The sequence below is a fragment of the Trachemys scripta genome, chromosome 14, assembly GCF_013100865.1.
Source record: "Trachemys scripta elegans isolate TJP31775 chromosome 14, CAS_Tse_1.0, whole genome shotgun sequence".
NCBI classification, from domain to species: Eukaryota; Metazoa; Chordata; order Testudines; family Emydidae; genus Trachemys; species Trachemys scripta.
This window is the reverse complement of record NC_048311.1, coordinates 13,668,580-13,682,477: the sequence shown is the minus strand read 5'-3', so window position 1 is coordinate 13,682,477 and position 13,898 is coordinate 13,668,580. Positions and strand designations below refer to the sequence as shown.

Genomic DNA, 13,898 nt, shown 5'->3' with positions numbered 1-13,898 from the left:
AAAGAGAAGCACAAATCTGTGAGAGGCGGCAGCAAAGGCCCGGGGGGAGGCAGAGCAGAGTTACCAAAGTAAAAGATAAACTTGTGCTCAACTAAATACACTTGCAAAGGATCCGACATAATTGTGCATGTTCATTCTTGTTGTCTTTTGCATTCTTACCGTTGCTTTGGTTATTTCTGTCTCATGTCTTTATTTCAATCTGTGCACATGCATTACATTTACACACACACACATACACACCTATTTCAATTGAGTTTGGAAAGAAAACTTTCTGCGTTGTTCTTTACTTGTTCTAGACTCAACTGCTCGAAAGAGGAGACTTTTGTTATTCTCTTTAAATATGTGCCAAAGCTCTCAAACACTTCACTCCTCTCCAGCGTTTTCTTGGCAGCATGGAAAGCTACAGTAACTGCTCCATATGAATCCCAACCAGTTTAGAGATTATTTTAGAAGTAGTTTAAGGTCTTTTTTAAAAAGCCCTTTGAAAGCTAGTCTGGAAGTGACTAGCTCTGCATTAAAAAAAAAACCAAAACCCACAAACATAACATGGCCAATCTAGGCAGACAATTAATACAGGACCTCTGAAAGCATTAAGGTCTGGTACTGGAGGCGTAGCCTTTAATTTCACAAGATCTGGCCCTTGGTTTCATCTACATGGACAAATCTTACACATGGAACTCTGCAATGGATTCTGATCTACTTTAAGATAAGGTCCCCACTGCTGCGCTAAACTAAAATTAACCCACATGCAGCTCTCGGCACTAACCAAGAGGGTGGCTTGATGTGCAAAGTCCTCAATTACGGAGATCGTGACTTCTGATTGCTAAAGAACTTCAGGCTGAAACCGGAGGATTCCTACAGAAAACACTCGGAAGGGTGATGCTCAGCGACAAAATATCCTCTTCTCTATCCCCGCACTCCCCAACCACAGGCGACACTCACAACCCCCATGTTCCCATATGGGGATCGGAAGGATAAAGTTGGTACTTACGCTAACGATTGTTGAGACAAAAAGCAGCACCAGAACCGCAACATGGAGCACGATGATCCCCAGCAACAAAAGGAGCATTTTGGCTGAAGTTTTGGAAAGATCTGAAGGGGGGAAAAAAAGAGACACGCTTTTAAGTGACAGCAAAATCCCTTGCAGTCAGCCCTTTGCATTTGTGTCTATGTGGGGTGTGTCCAGCATTTAGGGATAACTAGATCTGAAAAGGCAGCAGGGGGCACTGCAGCAACAGAGAATAAGCAAAGGGGCTCACATTTAATAGGCTCAACAATTTGTATTACATGCATTTCTTCACATCTCTTTTGGCAAACAAACGCAGCTATTGGGAGGGGGTCAGGGGAGATTTTTAAAGTGCTAACTGGGGTTCACAATGTGAAAGGGACAGGCTCCCAGGGTTGGACAGAAATCCATGGTGTGGCTCTACAGTACTAGAGTCAAATGTTGCAAGCCTGAAAAGGAAAGAGACAGCTTTGAGAAATGCCAGACATCACCCGGTTTGGAAAAGGGCAGCAAACCTATCTAAGAGGGGTTTTCTTTGCGGTGCCCAAAGAAGGGCTGAGGAAGTTCTAATAAATGTTGTGAAACATCAAGGAACCTTCAACTTCTACATTATTGTCCTTCCACACTTTAAGTTTCATGGTCCAGAGTTTGATGACTCATGATACAAGGAGAAATGCAAATTCCATTACATTCCTCAAAATTTCCACTTAGCTCAGCCTGTCTTGGAAGTGTCATTAGCCAAAGCTAAAATAAGGGGTTGTTTGTCCTGAAGCAGCGTCACAACAATACGAAAGCCTAGGTTTCCAGCCAAAGACTTAAAATATTAAAAAAAAACAACAACAAAAAACCCACCCCAACCAGTCCCTTGAGCAAATATTTTTAGCTCAGAGGCTCAGGTAGGGGGAGGGGGACTGGAAACCGTTATTCCACAAAGCCACTATTCTCCACTTCACAGCCAACATTTGGAGTCCATTAAAGTCAGGAACCCCTTGATGAGAGCCATGCCCCAGCCATTCCCGCTGCTGCACTTATTGCGCGTCTCAGTTAGCTGAGCAAGGCCAACAGAGCTGGTTAAATAGCTCCGTGGAAAGAAAGGGAAATGACCATGCGGCGCATTGTGTGTGTGTGTAAACTCTGAGCTTTTCCATAGAGAAACCAACACAGCTACACCCCCACTGCAAGCAACAGTCCGTGCACACACCCCATGGAAATCAACCAGGTTACAAAAATACAAAGCGGGTCTCAGGGGGGACAAAAACCCAGCTAACGATCTTCAATGGTTCGAACTGTTTCTAATTATAACAAAGTGAGGTCAGGTCTGAAGTAGGTTAATGGAATCCGTATAGGGGAGTGAATCTGCTTTAAACACACACACACACCCCACAACAAGCTAGTGGTTTTGGCACAGAGATTACTACAGAACAAGAGGGTGAAACCAGCATAACCAAGCAACAGGGGACAAGCAGAATCGCTGTAGAGGAAGGTGATTTATTTGCAGACAGACACCACCAGACAAGACAGCTCCTGGGTGGGGACCATACACTGCCACACTACTGGGATCTCCCCGTCTTCCCCCAAATCCTCCCCTCGCTTCCACTATCGAAAATAACCCGCTCCTGGGTGGTGCGGCTGCTACTTACTTCTCTCCAATAGTCACCCACCAAGCGACGTCCCAGAGGCTCGACTGGCCCCAAAAGATCAAACCGAAGCAAAGGAGCAAATCCAGCCCGTGGGTGCGGGTATGCGCCAGTCCCCTTGCCCACGGCAAACTGAGCCAGGGGGCTGGAGAGAGGGAGGCGGGGAGGGCAAAGCGCGAAGTTATAAAGTTTCCCCTTTAACGAGGAACAACGCCCCGGATTGCGTCTGTGCCGCAGGGTGTGTCCCTGGGTCAGGCAGAGGGAGCCCGGCCAGGCAGCGGAGCCGGCTATAAATAATCCTGCAGGAGAAAGACGCTCGCTTGTTCGCCGCAGCAGGGAACTTCTACTCACACCCGTTTGGATCACTGTGCTGTACTCGGCACTTTCCCCGCCCCTCCCCCCGCATGTCTCATCAGCCCACGTGGGGAAGAGGCGAGCCCATAGCTTGGGGGAGCAGCACCCCAGAGCGGCCGCACCCTACACGGTGGCGCTGGCAAGGTGGGGTCGGGGACCCCCCCTCTCCCGGTGTATGAGCGGAGACACCCCGTCCCCAGAGGATCCACTCTGCGCGCTGCTCCCGCTCCCTTCGATTTGTGCAGGGAGGGAGGCGAGGCGGCTGCAGCCCTGGGGGCTGCAGAGGCATCCGTGCCACTGGCCTGGCGCTCCACATGGGGGCTGCTTCCTCTTGCCTCCAACCGAGCCCCCCCGGCAGCCTGCGGGCTCCTGGCGGGCAGCGGCCGGGAGAGCAGGGGGAGATTCCCCACTGCGCTCTGGCGAGGGGCAGGAGGCTGCAGCAGGGGAAATGCCAGCTCCGCCAGGCACCGTGCAAGTGGCCGCCGCGCGCTCCGGGAACCCGCAGGGCGCAGCCTGCCTCCGGGGCTGAGCACACACATGAGGTGAGCTCAGTAACCCCAGCTCCTCACCCCTCTCAGATCTGCCCGGTGGGGGGGGGGGAATACACGCCCCCTGTTCTCCTGACTCCTCTGGGAAACCAAACCAAACCATTCACCCTGCACCTCAAACACTCATCCACCCGCGGATCCCCAAGCGCTGCACGAAGTCCCGAAGAGAGGTGTCCGCCTAATTTAGATGCACCAGACTTTGCTTTTGCTGCTGCTGCTGTCTCTTGACTCTTTGCTTTCTCCCGCGCTCACCCGCCGATGCAAAGCAAGCCTGGCTCTCGATGTGTTAGGCTCATCCAAATACAATTGCGCATGTTTGCCACTCGCTTATTTTCTTGTAAACGCGGGTCTCCAAATTGCATGGCGCTTTGGAGAGGAGTCACAGTTCAGGGAAGAGAAAGGGCAGTAGAAAGCGCCCCTCTCTTTGCTTGTCTGGGGGAGGGGGGGTGGCTTTGCTGGCAGAGCTCAGCTGGGATTTCACCACCAAAGACTTACCAAACTCCAAGCGTGCCGCCCTTCCTGGCAATGGTAGCTCCTAGGAAGCCAACTCAACGTGCATTAAAGTTCCTCCAGCAGGGGCAGGATCCCAGAGGATGCTAAAAGCCACTCGTGGCGTGGGGTCGAATTGAAAGGGGGATCCCTGGCGTATCGGAGCCCTTCTCTGAAACCACAGATCTGGTGCATTCACTGTTTATTCATCCCCCAGTCCAACGCCCAGATATGTCACGGTGGCCTGAGAGAGCACAGCCTCTAGTATTTAAAGAGACAGCTCCTATCTTTATCTCCTTCCCAGAACACAGCCCAGCACGCAGGGGCTATTTAGGGGGTGCTGGAGATTAAATAGAAAGGAGTGGCTGAGAGGCCTCCGTCCCAGTTTAAAGGCTTAATCAAAGCCCTGGATGCTAGAACAATAAATAGTGATCTCCTTTGGGAAGCTGTCATTCAAGGGGTTGGTAAAACAGCCAGGCTAAATGTTTCCAGGCCTGAAGGGAAAGGGAAGCTGCTAGACAGCGCTGCTGGGGGGGTTAGGGTCAGATCTTCAGCTGGCAGAAATTGGTGCAGCTCCATTGACTTCAGAGCATCTACACCCAGCTGAGGACTGGCCTATTGGGTATTATTTGCTTAACAAGGGGCCTTTTCTAACCTCTTTCGGAAGGTGATGTTGTTTTGCTGCTATGTATATTTTTTAAACACCCAGTTGACTGTTTTCACTAAAAAAAATTAAAACAATGTGGTTCAAAACCACCTGTTGCTGGCTCTGCAGCATGTGATCACACAAAATGTTTGGGCAAGTCACAGGGTCTGGCGGAGTCGTCCAGGTGGGGTGATGATCACTTACATCCAGATTCCACACCTCTTTTACACACACCCTTCTTAATGGAACCAGATAGTCCTTGAGTCACCCAGTGCCTTTCCGCAGTGTTACTTGAGGCATGAGGAGCTCTGTGAAGTGACTACAGATGTCTGAAGCTGGTCCCAAGCGACAGATTCCCGTCTCAACTACACTGCTATAAAGTGGACGAAATCCATTAAAGTCAATGGAGTTGGTGCAGAATCTCATGGGGTAATGGAGAACACAAAGTGGCCTCTATATTCCTTCCTTGCTATCTATCCATCCATCCCCATACATACCCATCTGTCTATCTCTGATGTACCTTTAACAAGAGGGAACGATATTCTCTCAACCCACTCCCTTCAGTTCAAGCGCTTCATCAAACCGAATTACAGGCATCTGCAGTCTAGGGGGTAGGACTCAAACACTGCTCATTCCTGACAGGCAAAGACAGCTTGTCTATTTCAAAGGCTGCGCAGTCACTTGGTTACACAAAACACCTACATTCTTGGAGTCAGCGACATGCAGAGTGATTGACTTACAGAAAACAGCAGAGAGCACAGAGTTTCTCTGTAGGCCAGGAGGGTGTCAGAGGGGGCAGCATTCAAGGGTGCCTTGGTCACTGAGGGTACGTCTACACTGCAATGAATGAAAGAGCAGTGGCACACCTGCGGCCAGCTTGGATCAGGGGGCTCAGGCTGTGGGGCTAAAAATGGCAGCATAGACCCCCCCGCAAGGGGGGTGGGTCTCAGAGCCAAGGCTCCAGCCCAAGCTCGAACAACTACACTGGAATTTTTAGCCCTGTGAGCCCAAGTCAATTGAGCCAGGCTCTGAGACTCAGGGCATGGCTACACTTGCAGATTGTAGAGCACTTTGAGTTAAAACAGCCTTCGGAGAACGCAGTAGGGAAAGCGCTGCAGTCTGTCCACACTGACAGCTTCAAGTGCACTGGTGTGGCCACATTTGCGGCACTTGCAGTGGCATTGGGAGTGGTGCATTATGGGCAGCTATGCCAGCATGCAAGTGACTGCAACATGCTTTTCAAATGTGTGGGGGTGGAGTGTGTTGTGTGTATGCGGGGGGGGGGGGGGGAGCTGAGAGCATGTCAGCATGCTGTCTTGTAAGTTCAGACAGCACAGACCTCCCCACCCCCTGCCTCTCTCTCACACGCACACAGCATTCCACAGTAATGGTTGCTCTGTCTCGGAGCAGAGAAGCATGCTGGCTGTCAGAAACGGAGCTTTGAAAGGGCATATCCGCATTCCTGCAGTGATTCAAAAAACAATGACAAGAGTGGCCACTTGACTTAAGGGGATTCTGGGGCATTTCCGGAGTAATGCACGCAGTAATGCAACACCCTGTTCACGCTGACGCCCGGGTGTTGTAGCCAAGGCACATCAAACGTTATTCCACTCATGGAGGTGGAGTACCAGGAGTGCTCTAGCCGTGGAGTCAGAGCACTCTACGTGCCTTGCCAGTGTAGATGGGTAGTGAGCTAGTGTGCCTGGGGCTGCTTTAATGCGCTCTAACTCGCAAGTGTAGCCAAGCCCTCAGTGCCACTGTGTTTTTATTGCAGTGTAGACATACCCTGAGAGGTAGTGATATAGCTGCTCTGGTTTACAGCTCTTCTGCAGTAATGGCAATTCAAAGATTCCCTCTTGAAAGCAATAAATAAGCAACTCCTAAGAGCAGTTTTCAGGGAGTCTTTTCAATACAAGTTGGGGGGAGGCTTAGGGGATGCATCCTGGGTGACAATTATTAGGGCACAAAGAACTGGGGGCTCCTCTTACAGCAGCCTCATCAGATTTTGGAAGTGTGAATTGTAAGAGGAATAGGCATCATCAAGTACTCAGAATGGGACTGATGTGTGGCCTCTTGGGGTGAAATCCCATGAAGTCAGTGGGAGGTTTGCTATTGACTCTAATTGGCATTAGGATTTCACCACCTGGATTCGGTTCCGATAGTATGTTTAAGTGGAAGTGTGTATGCATCCAGCAAGGTTTTGCCTGCACAGTGTGTGTGTGTAGTGAAATTTCTTCAGGAATTTTGGCACCAGGATGCAAGTGCAAAAGGCCTGTGAAATGCAGCAATTTTCCACAACACTCAGGTCGAGATTTTTCAAGCACCAGAGGGATGTGGTGCCCAACTCCCCTTGATTTTCAAAGAGAACCAAGCATCCAAGTCCCTTAGACATTTTGAGAATCCCAACCGTCAAGCACCAGCAGAATTCTGCCCAGTGGCCGAGGGGAGGGCGCTGTTCTGGTTGCAGTTGTCTGTTTCCCTCCCTGTGCAGGCTCTCACAGCAGACCACAGCACCACTTGCACCCTCAAAAGTCCCAGATGCAAGCCGTGGGAGCGTGACCCCATCCCTGTGCAGCAATGCTAGGCCAGAGGGAAGGCGCCCCAGGACCTTTTGTGCACCTGTGCAGGGTCAGCCATGATCTCAACCCAATTTCATCACAGCGAGAGAGCTGAACTCACCTGGAATTACAAACGCTGTCCATCTTTAACCATAGCCCATAGGAGTTAGGGCTAGAGGACATGCCTGGCTGTTTCCCCCCAGCTAGTACAGGACATTCCCTACAGTTTGGGCCTAATATGCCCCCACTCACATTAAGCAGCACCCACAAGGATTTCCAATGGACCTACAGGCCTAAGTACAGGTCTGTCACAACTTACGCTTAAGAGGGAGCTCAATTCATTCTGCGATAAGGGCCATAAAAGCACCCAGATGGGTTGATTATGTGAGCAGAACTCCTGTCCATGTAAATGGGAGAGAATAAACTCTTGTTTTCCAGGGATTCTGAAAATGGAGCCAAACCTAGCTTTTTAAGCAAGAGAGAAATATGTGAAACTCCACTAGGAGAGAAGAGTGGCCCAAGGGTGAGGAAGCTTTTGCTGGCAAAGAGCCAGGGAGAAGGAAATAAAGAGGATGTGCACAGCAAAGAGCCCATTCCGCAGACATTCCTCCAGCAGAGTTTTGTCTCTTTTTGGAAATGCACTTTAGCCAAACAGACCGGGGCTTTGGAAATATTTATTGAGCATGTGATTTCCCTTATAGCTCTAGGGATTTGATACCAAGCTGCTTCCAAATATTTCAATCATGTGAATAAGCTTCTAGGAGGGCTATTCTTTATGCCTTCAGCAAACAGAACGTGCTTGATAAATGTCTGTTAGGATAACATGGAAACTAAACAGAAAGAGAAATGCTTCTAAAATGGTGGCACCCAAAGGGCATATGGCATATGTTTGCTCCATAGATACCAATGTAGACAGTTTGGCATGAGGATTGGGATCGCAAAACCAAGATATGTGTGACAGGGTCAACTGCCTCCCGAGCGCACCCTCATGGCCAGGGGTGGATCTACAGAACTCTGCCTCCATTTCCCCTCCACATAGGCTTCTCTGTGTGCACACACCCCTCCTAGGGGTCTGAGTTTATGAATGTAAAAGGTCAGAACAAAACTCAAAGTCCCCAAAATAGAGTCCCTCAAGTCCCTGCTTTTATCAGGCTGCTCCCTGTCCTACCTGGCAGGAGTCATAGAATCATAGAATATCAGGGTTGGAAGGGACCTCAGGAGGTCATCTAGCCCAACCTCAAAGCAGGACCTAATCCCAACTAAATCATCCCAGCCAGGGCTTTGTCAAGCCTGACCTTAAAAACCTCTAAGGAAGGAGATTCCACCACCTCCCTAGGTAACCCATTCCAGTGCTTCACCACCCTCCTAGTGAAAAAGTTTTTCCTAATATCCAACTTAAACCTCCCCCACTGCAACTTGAGACCATTACTCCTTGTTCTGTCATCTGGTACTATTGAGAACAGTCTAGATCCATCCTCTTTGAAACCCCCTTTCAGGTAGTTGAAAGCAGCTATCAAATCCCCCCTCATTCTTCTCTTCTGCAGACTAAACAATCCCAGTTCCCTCAGCCTCTCCTCATAAGCCATGTGCTCCAGCCCCCTAATCATTTTTGTTGCCCTCCTCTGGACTCTTATCAATTTTTCCACATCCTTCTTGTAGTGTGGGGCCCCAAACTGGACACAGTTCTCCAGGTGAGGCCTCACCAATGTCGAATAGAGGGGAACAATCACGGCCCTCGATCTGCTGGCAATGCCCCTACTTATACAGCCCAAAATGCTGTTAGCCTTCTTGGCAACAAGGGCACACTGTTGACTCATATCCAGCTTCTCGTCCACTGTAACACCTAGGTCCTTTTCTGCAGAACTGCTGCCTAGCCACTCAGTGCCTAGTCCATAGCAGTGCATGTGATTCTTCCGTCCTAAGTGCAGGACTCTGCACTTGTCCTTGTTGAACCTCATCAGGTTTCTTTTGGCCCAATCCTCTAATTTGTCTAGGTCCCTCTGTATCCTATCCCTACCCTCCAGCGTATCTACCACTCCTCCCAGTTTAGTGTCATCTGCAGACTTGCTGAGAGTGCAGTCCACGCCATCCTCCAGATCATTAATGAAGATATTGAACAAAACCGGCCCCAGGACTGACCCTTGGGGCACTCCGCTTGATACTGGCTGCCATTGGGTCCCTAGTTTGTAGAAGTGCATGGGATTTTTCCGTCCTAAGTGCAGGACTCTGCACTTGTCCTTGTTGAACCTCATCAGGTTTCTTTTGGCCCAATCCTCTAATTTGTCTAGGTCCCTCTGAATCCTATCCCTACCCTCCAGCGTATTTACAATGCCTCCCAATTTAGTGTCATCTGCAAACTTGCTGAGGGTGCAGTCCACACCATCCTCCAAATCATTAATGAAGATATTGAACAAAACCGGCCCCAGGACCGACCCTTGGAGACAGGTTGTGGACCTTATCTTTATCTCTTCTAAAATCACTATGTATATATATATATATATATAAAATTTATTTGTATAAGATAGCTATAGGTGGGTCAGAAGTACACTCATAATTACATGCACAGAATAATATTCACATATATACATAGAGCTATTGGGAACTTAATCTTAAGAAATGAGATAAATCTAATAAACAAAGCTTACTCACCACTAGATTGTTCTCCAAAGGTGAAGGTGAAGGTCATCTGTGCACAGCCACCATGGTGAGACAAATGCATCACTGAAGTCTACATAAACCCTCCAAACAGGGGAATTTCACCCCAAATATATTCCTCTGAAGAGCCACAAGCATGAGTCTTGTGGCAGGGTATGTCTGGGGATCTGCATAGGCCATATCATGTAAAAGAAACAAGACTGAAGTTGAGGAGCATTTGGGATATGGTGACCACAGTATTATGGGATTTTTAGAAGATGGCAAGTGCCAGAGGAAACAAAATGAGCGTTTCTGACTTGCGGAAAGTTGGCTTGGAGAGAATATGAAATACCCTAAGGAAATAGGGAATTCTATAATGTCTGGGAAATCTGCTTTAGAAAGTTGGAAAATATTTGAGAAAGAAATTAGAGAGGCTGCAACTGAAATTCCTCCAGTTAAGACTAAAGCAAAGAACCACAGAGTCCAAAGTGTATTGAAAGGGTAGGACAGAGAGAAGACATTTACGGCCAGTTAACTGTGACACTGCATTTAAAATCTCATAAATTACAGGAAGAGTTTAAAGGCTTTTGGCTAATTGGAAAAGACCAGTCTTTGAGATGATGTAACAGAACGGTTCAAAAATCTGAAAGACTGATAAAGCTGATGGGTGTGGGGAGGGGTGGGGGGGCAAAACTCCCTCTGACCTCATTGGGGTCAGGACTTTGCCCAAGGAATTTAGGAATACGTGCTAAAATTCAGGGCCATCCTTAGGCATACGCAGCATACGCAGCTGCATAGGGCACCTGAAAACTTGGGGCACCACTGGGTTTTAGTGTCTACCCTCCTGCCTCTTCCGATCCCTGTTCTGACCCTTCCTGCAGGCTCCCACAGCTGGCTGCTGCAGCCTGGTGAGTCTTCCTCGGAAGGGGATCTAGTACTTAAAAGTGAAAAAACCTTCCAGCCTGCCAGCCCTATTAGCACAACATTAAAATCGTTAAAGAGCCATTCAAGTGATAATGAAGCCATTTAACAGGCATTTGCCAACCCCCAGGTATATACTGTCAGTTTCAGAATTTACTGACAAAAACAGTTGTGCATTACTGTAATATTTACCCAGAACATGTTACTCTGCAGGACCTTAGTTTAAAATTTGCTTTAAAAATATTTCATTAGTGTGTTGCTGAAGATTATAAAATCACATCTCTAAAAACCCTTGCATAGATTTTTAGATTCACAATCTGAGTATTCATCTTTAGCCTTAAATGCTGGGATCTTCAGACATATAGTTTTTTAAATAAATCCTTCAAAAGACCACCCTTATACACATGCGAGCCCGGGCTGCCATCAGGCATATGGGCACCAGTTTAATAATACTGCATAGGGCCCCATAAATCCTAAGGACAGCCCTGCTAAAATTTTCAAATGTGGCTACAGGTGCCTCTATTTTTGGGTGCCCGGTTTAAGACACCTTAGAGGGAGGGGCCTGATTCTCAGGAGAAGACACTCAGTACTTTCCGAATATCAGGCTCCAATATAATGTTTTGAGTTGGGTGCCTACAAATCAGGATAGCAAAAATCACTAGACACTTTGGAAAGTCTGAGGTAAGGAAATGCTGGCAGAACAACTTACTACAAAGGAACATATGGACACAGCACATAACTGGTAACCAGGGGAGTTCATAGAAGCTAAAAGTCTAAATGAGGTCAGCATGTCCATAGATTTATTTCTGGATCAGGAGGGGAGTCAGGCGTCTGGTGACACAGCAAGAAGGTGGGAGTACAATAAACCGAGAAAGGGCAGGCATGTTAGGCTAGACAGCCTCTTCTGGTTCCTAAGATGCCATGTTCTTAAAAGGAAGCTGCTGTCTCCAAAAGACTCAGCCCTAAAGCTCCAAGTTACAAATAAAGGGGAGGAATCCTATTTTTAGTCTGCATGAGACCAAAGTCCTGGTGCAAAAGGTCATCAAGAACAATTACTTCCGGTTTTCTGTTATGAAGGGAGAACCTGCCAAGATGCAGAGGTTATGGGATGGGATCCTGCCACAGATTTGAGCTCTGGGACCCTGCTCGGGGAACAGTGCGGGGCTCACAAGCTACAAACTATCTCCATAGTCTAGAGCAGTGTTTCTCAACTTTTTGATACCAGGGACCGGCTTGCTGCCTTCCTAAACTATGTCAAGAAGATCTCATGGACTGGTCATTGAGAAACACTGGTCTAGAGAACCACAAACATTGGTAGCACTGTCTGGGTTTATCTGTGCTGTTGCCACTGAGAAGGAAACCACTGGAGGACGTTAGCACAGAATGTCCCCCTCCAAAGATGCCCTCACGCAGAGCCAGAAACTCTGATTGGGAGAAGAGCAGAATTTTGAAGTCAGAATTTTCAAAGCAATCTAAGTGACTTAGACACACAACTCCCACTGGATTTCAGTGAGATTTGGGTGCCTAACTGCTTTCCTCTTCTTTGAAAATCCAGACCTAAATTACTAACCCCGAGCTTTCAAAAATGAATTGAATTACAGAGGTAGGCAATGACAACAGAAGCAATGAGCCATAGGAAGGCATCCACAAGCCATCGCATGGGAAGACGTGTCCACAGTAACTTGAACAGGTTGAATAAATAGAATGAGATGGGGTGATTTTCTGTTGATGCTCAGTTTCTTGTGATAGTCTTAATAATAAGCATAAAAATGCTTTGATAGCACTTAGCTCTGTTCTGATAGTTCATCAGGGTCACGTGGTTAAAGTGAATAAAATACCTTACGAAGCTACCATTAAGTGACACATATAGCACTGCATCCCATGGTTCAGGCACTAGCCTAGGACTTCAGAGATCTGGGTTTAATTCTCTGCTCTGCTCCAGACTCCCTGTATGACCTTGGGCATGTTACTTAGGCCTAGATTCCCAAAGGTGTTGAGGTCCTAACTCCCATTACTTTCAAGGTTAGGTGCCCAAATACCTTTGAGGATCTGTGCCTAAGTTTCCCATCTGTACCGTAGGGATAATGGCATTTCCCTGCCACACCAGGGTGTTTGGAGGATAGACACATAAAAGATTGTGAGGTGCCAGATAATATGGTAATGAGGAACTGATAAATACTCCATGTCTAATGCTGTAAAGAAAGCCATCCATACAAACCTTGCTCACCCCCACTAATAACCAGGATGTTCACTGCAAGTTAGTGAATCTTGTAAATTAGCAGGTATGCAAGGAATAAATGCATCACCTAAAATGTTTTCATAGAATACCAGGGTTGGAAGGGACCTCAGGAGGTCATCTAATCCAACCTCCTGCTCAAAGCAGGACCAATCCCCAGACAGATTTTTGCCCCAGATCCCTAAATGGCCCCCTCAAGGATTGAACTCACAACCCTGGGTTTAGCAGGCCAATGCGTTTTGCTCATTTATTTGATGTGTTGAATTTTAATCATGTGTGATAAAGCTCCAAAGTACACCAGCAAAAGTTCCTTAGTACACTTTGTAAAAGTACTATGCTGAAGGGTAAGTACTGGGAGACCTCACTACAGCACTCACTATTAAAGCTTTGCAGAGAAGCGTGAGAGTACTGCCTTTTCTGTACAAGTTTTAGTGTGTGCTGGTTAGCAAGACTCTATTGTCTTTGTATTTCATTGCATCTGGCAGATGAAACCTTTATCTGGCTAAGACCTTTATGAAACTATGCACTTCATTGTTTTGTTCTTGACAGCGGAGGAAGGTTACAAGATCTTCTGAGGTTTAAAATTTGAATATTTCCTTTTGTGCCTTATTTCAGACTCTGCCAATTCTTCTGCTCTTCTCTAGCATATAAGGGTGAGATACTCAATTGCAAACTGGAACAATGGGCCCAGATGTATCCCATTAAAGTTCACGAGAATTCTTCCAGAGACTTCAATGGGAACAAGATTGTGTTCTAAAGATGTGAGTGGATTTACTTTATACACTGGCATAAATCAGGAGTGAAAAGAGTTGCACCAAATATAAAGCTGGAGTAAGATCAGGATCAGCCCCAATGAAATTCACATTTTT

The 13,898-nt window shown here is 47.5% G+C and overlaps 1 protein-coding gene across 2 annotated transcripts in view; it reads right to left on the bottom strand.

Annotated features, from left to right (window-relative positions):
• PMP22 (peripheral myelin protein 22) overlaps nucleotides 1–4,273 on the bottom strand; it is a 31,283-nt gene extending 27,010 nt beyond the window's left edge. Inside the window, exons 1-2 of one of the 2 annotated variants that reach the window (XM_034789855.1) lie at nucleotides 4,041–4,273; nucleotides 992–1,092 (exon numbers count right to left, since the gene is read on the bottom strand). In XM_034789855.1, the coding sequence (XP_034645746.1) occupies nucleotides 992–1,069 (78 nt within the window). In that variant the 5' untranslated portion in view covers nucleotides 1,070–1,092; nucleotides 4,041–4,273. Of the gene's footprint in view, nucleotides 1–991; nucleotides 1,093–2,646; nucleotides 3,015–4,040 lie in introns of those variants that run through there. The other variant, XM_034789854.1, reaches the window with a different exon arrangement.
• Nucleotides 4,274–13,898: the final 9,625 nt, after the last annotated feature.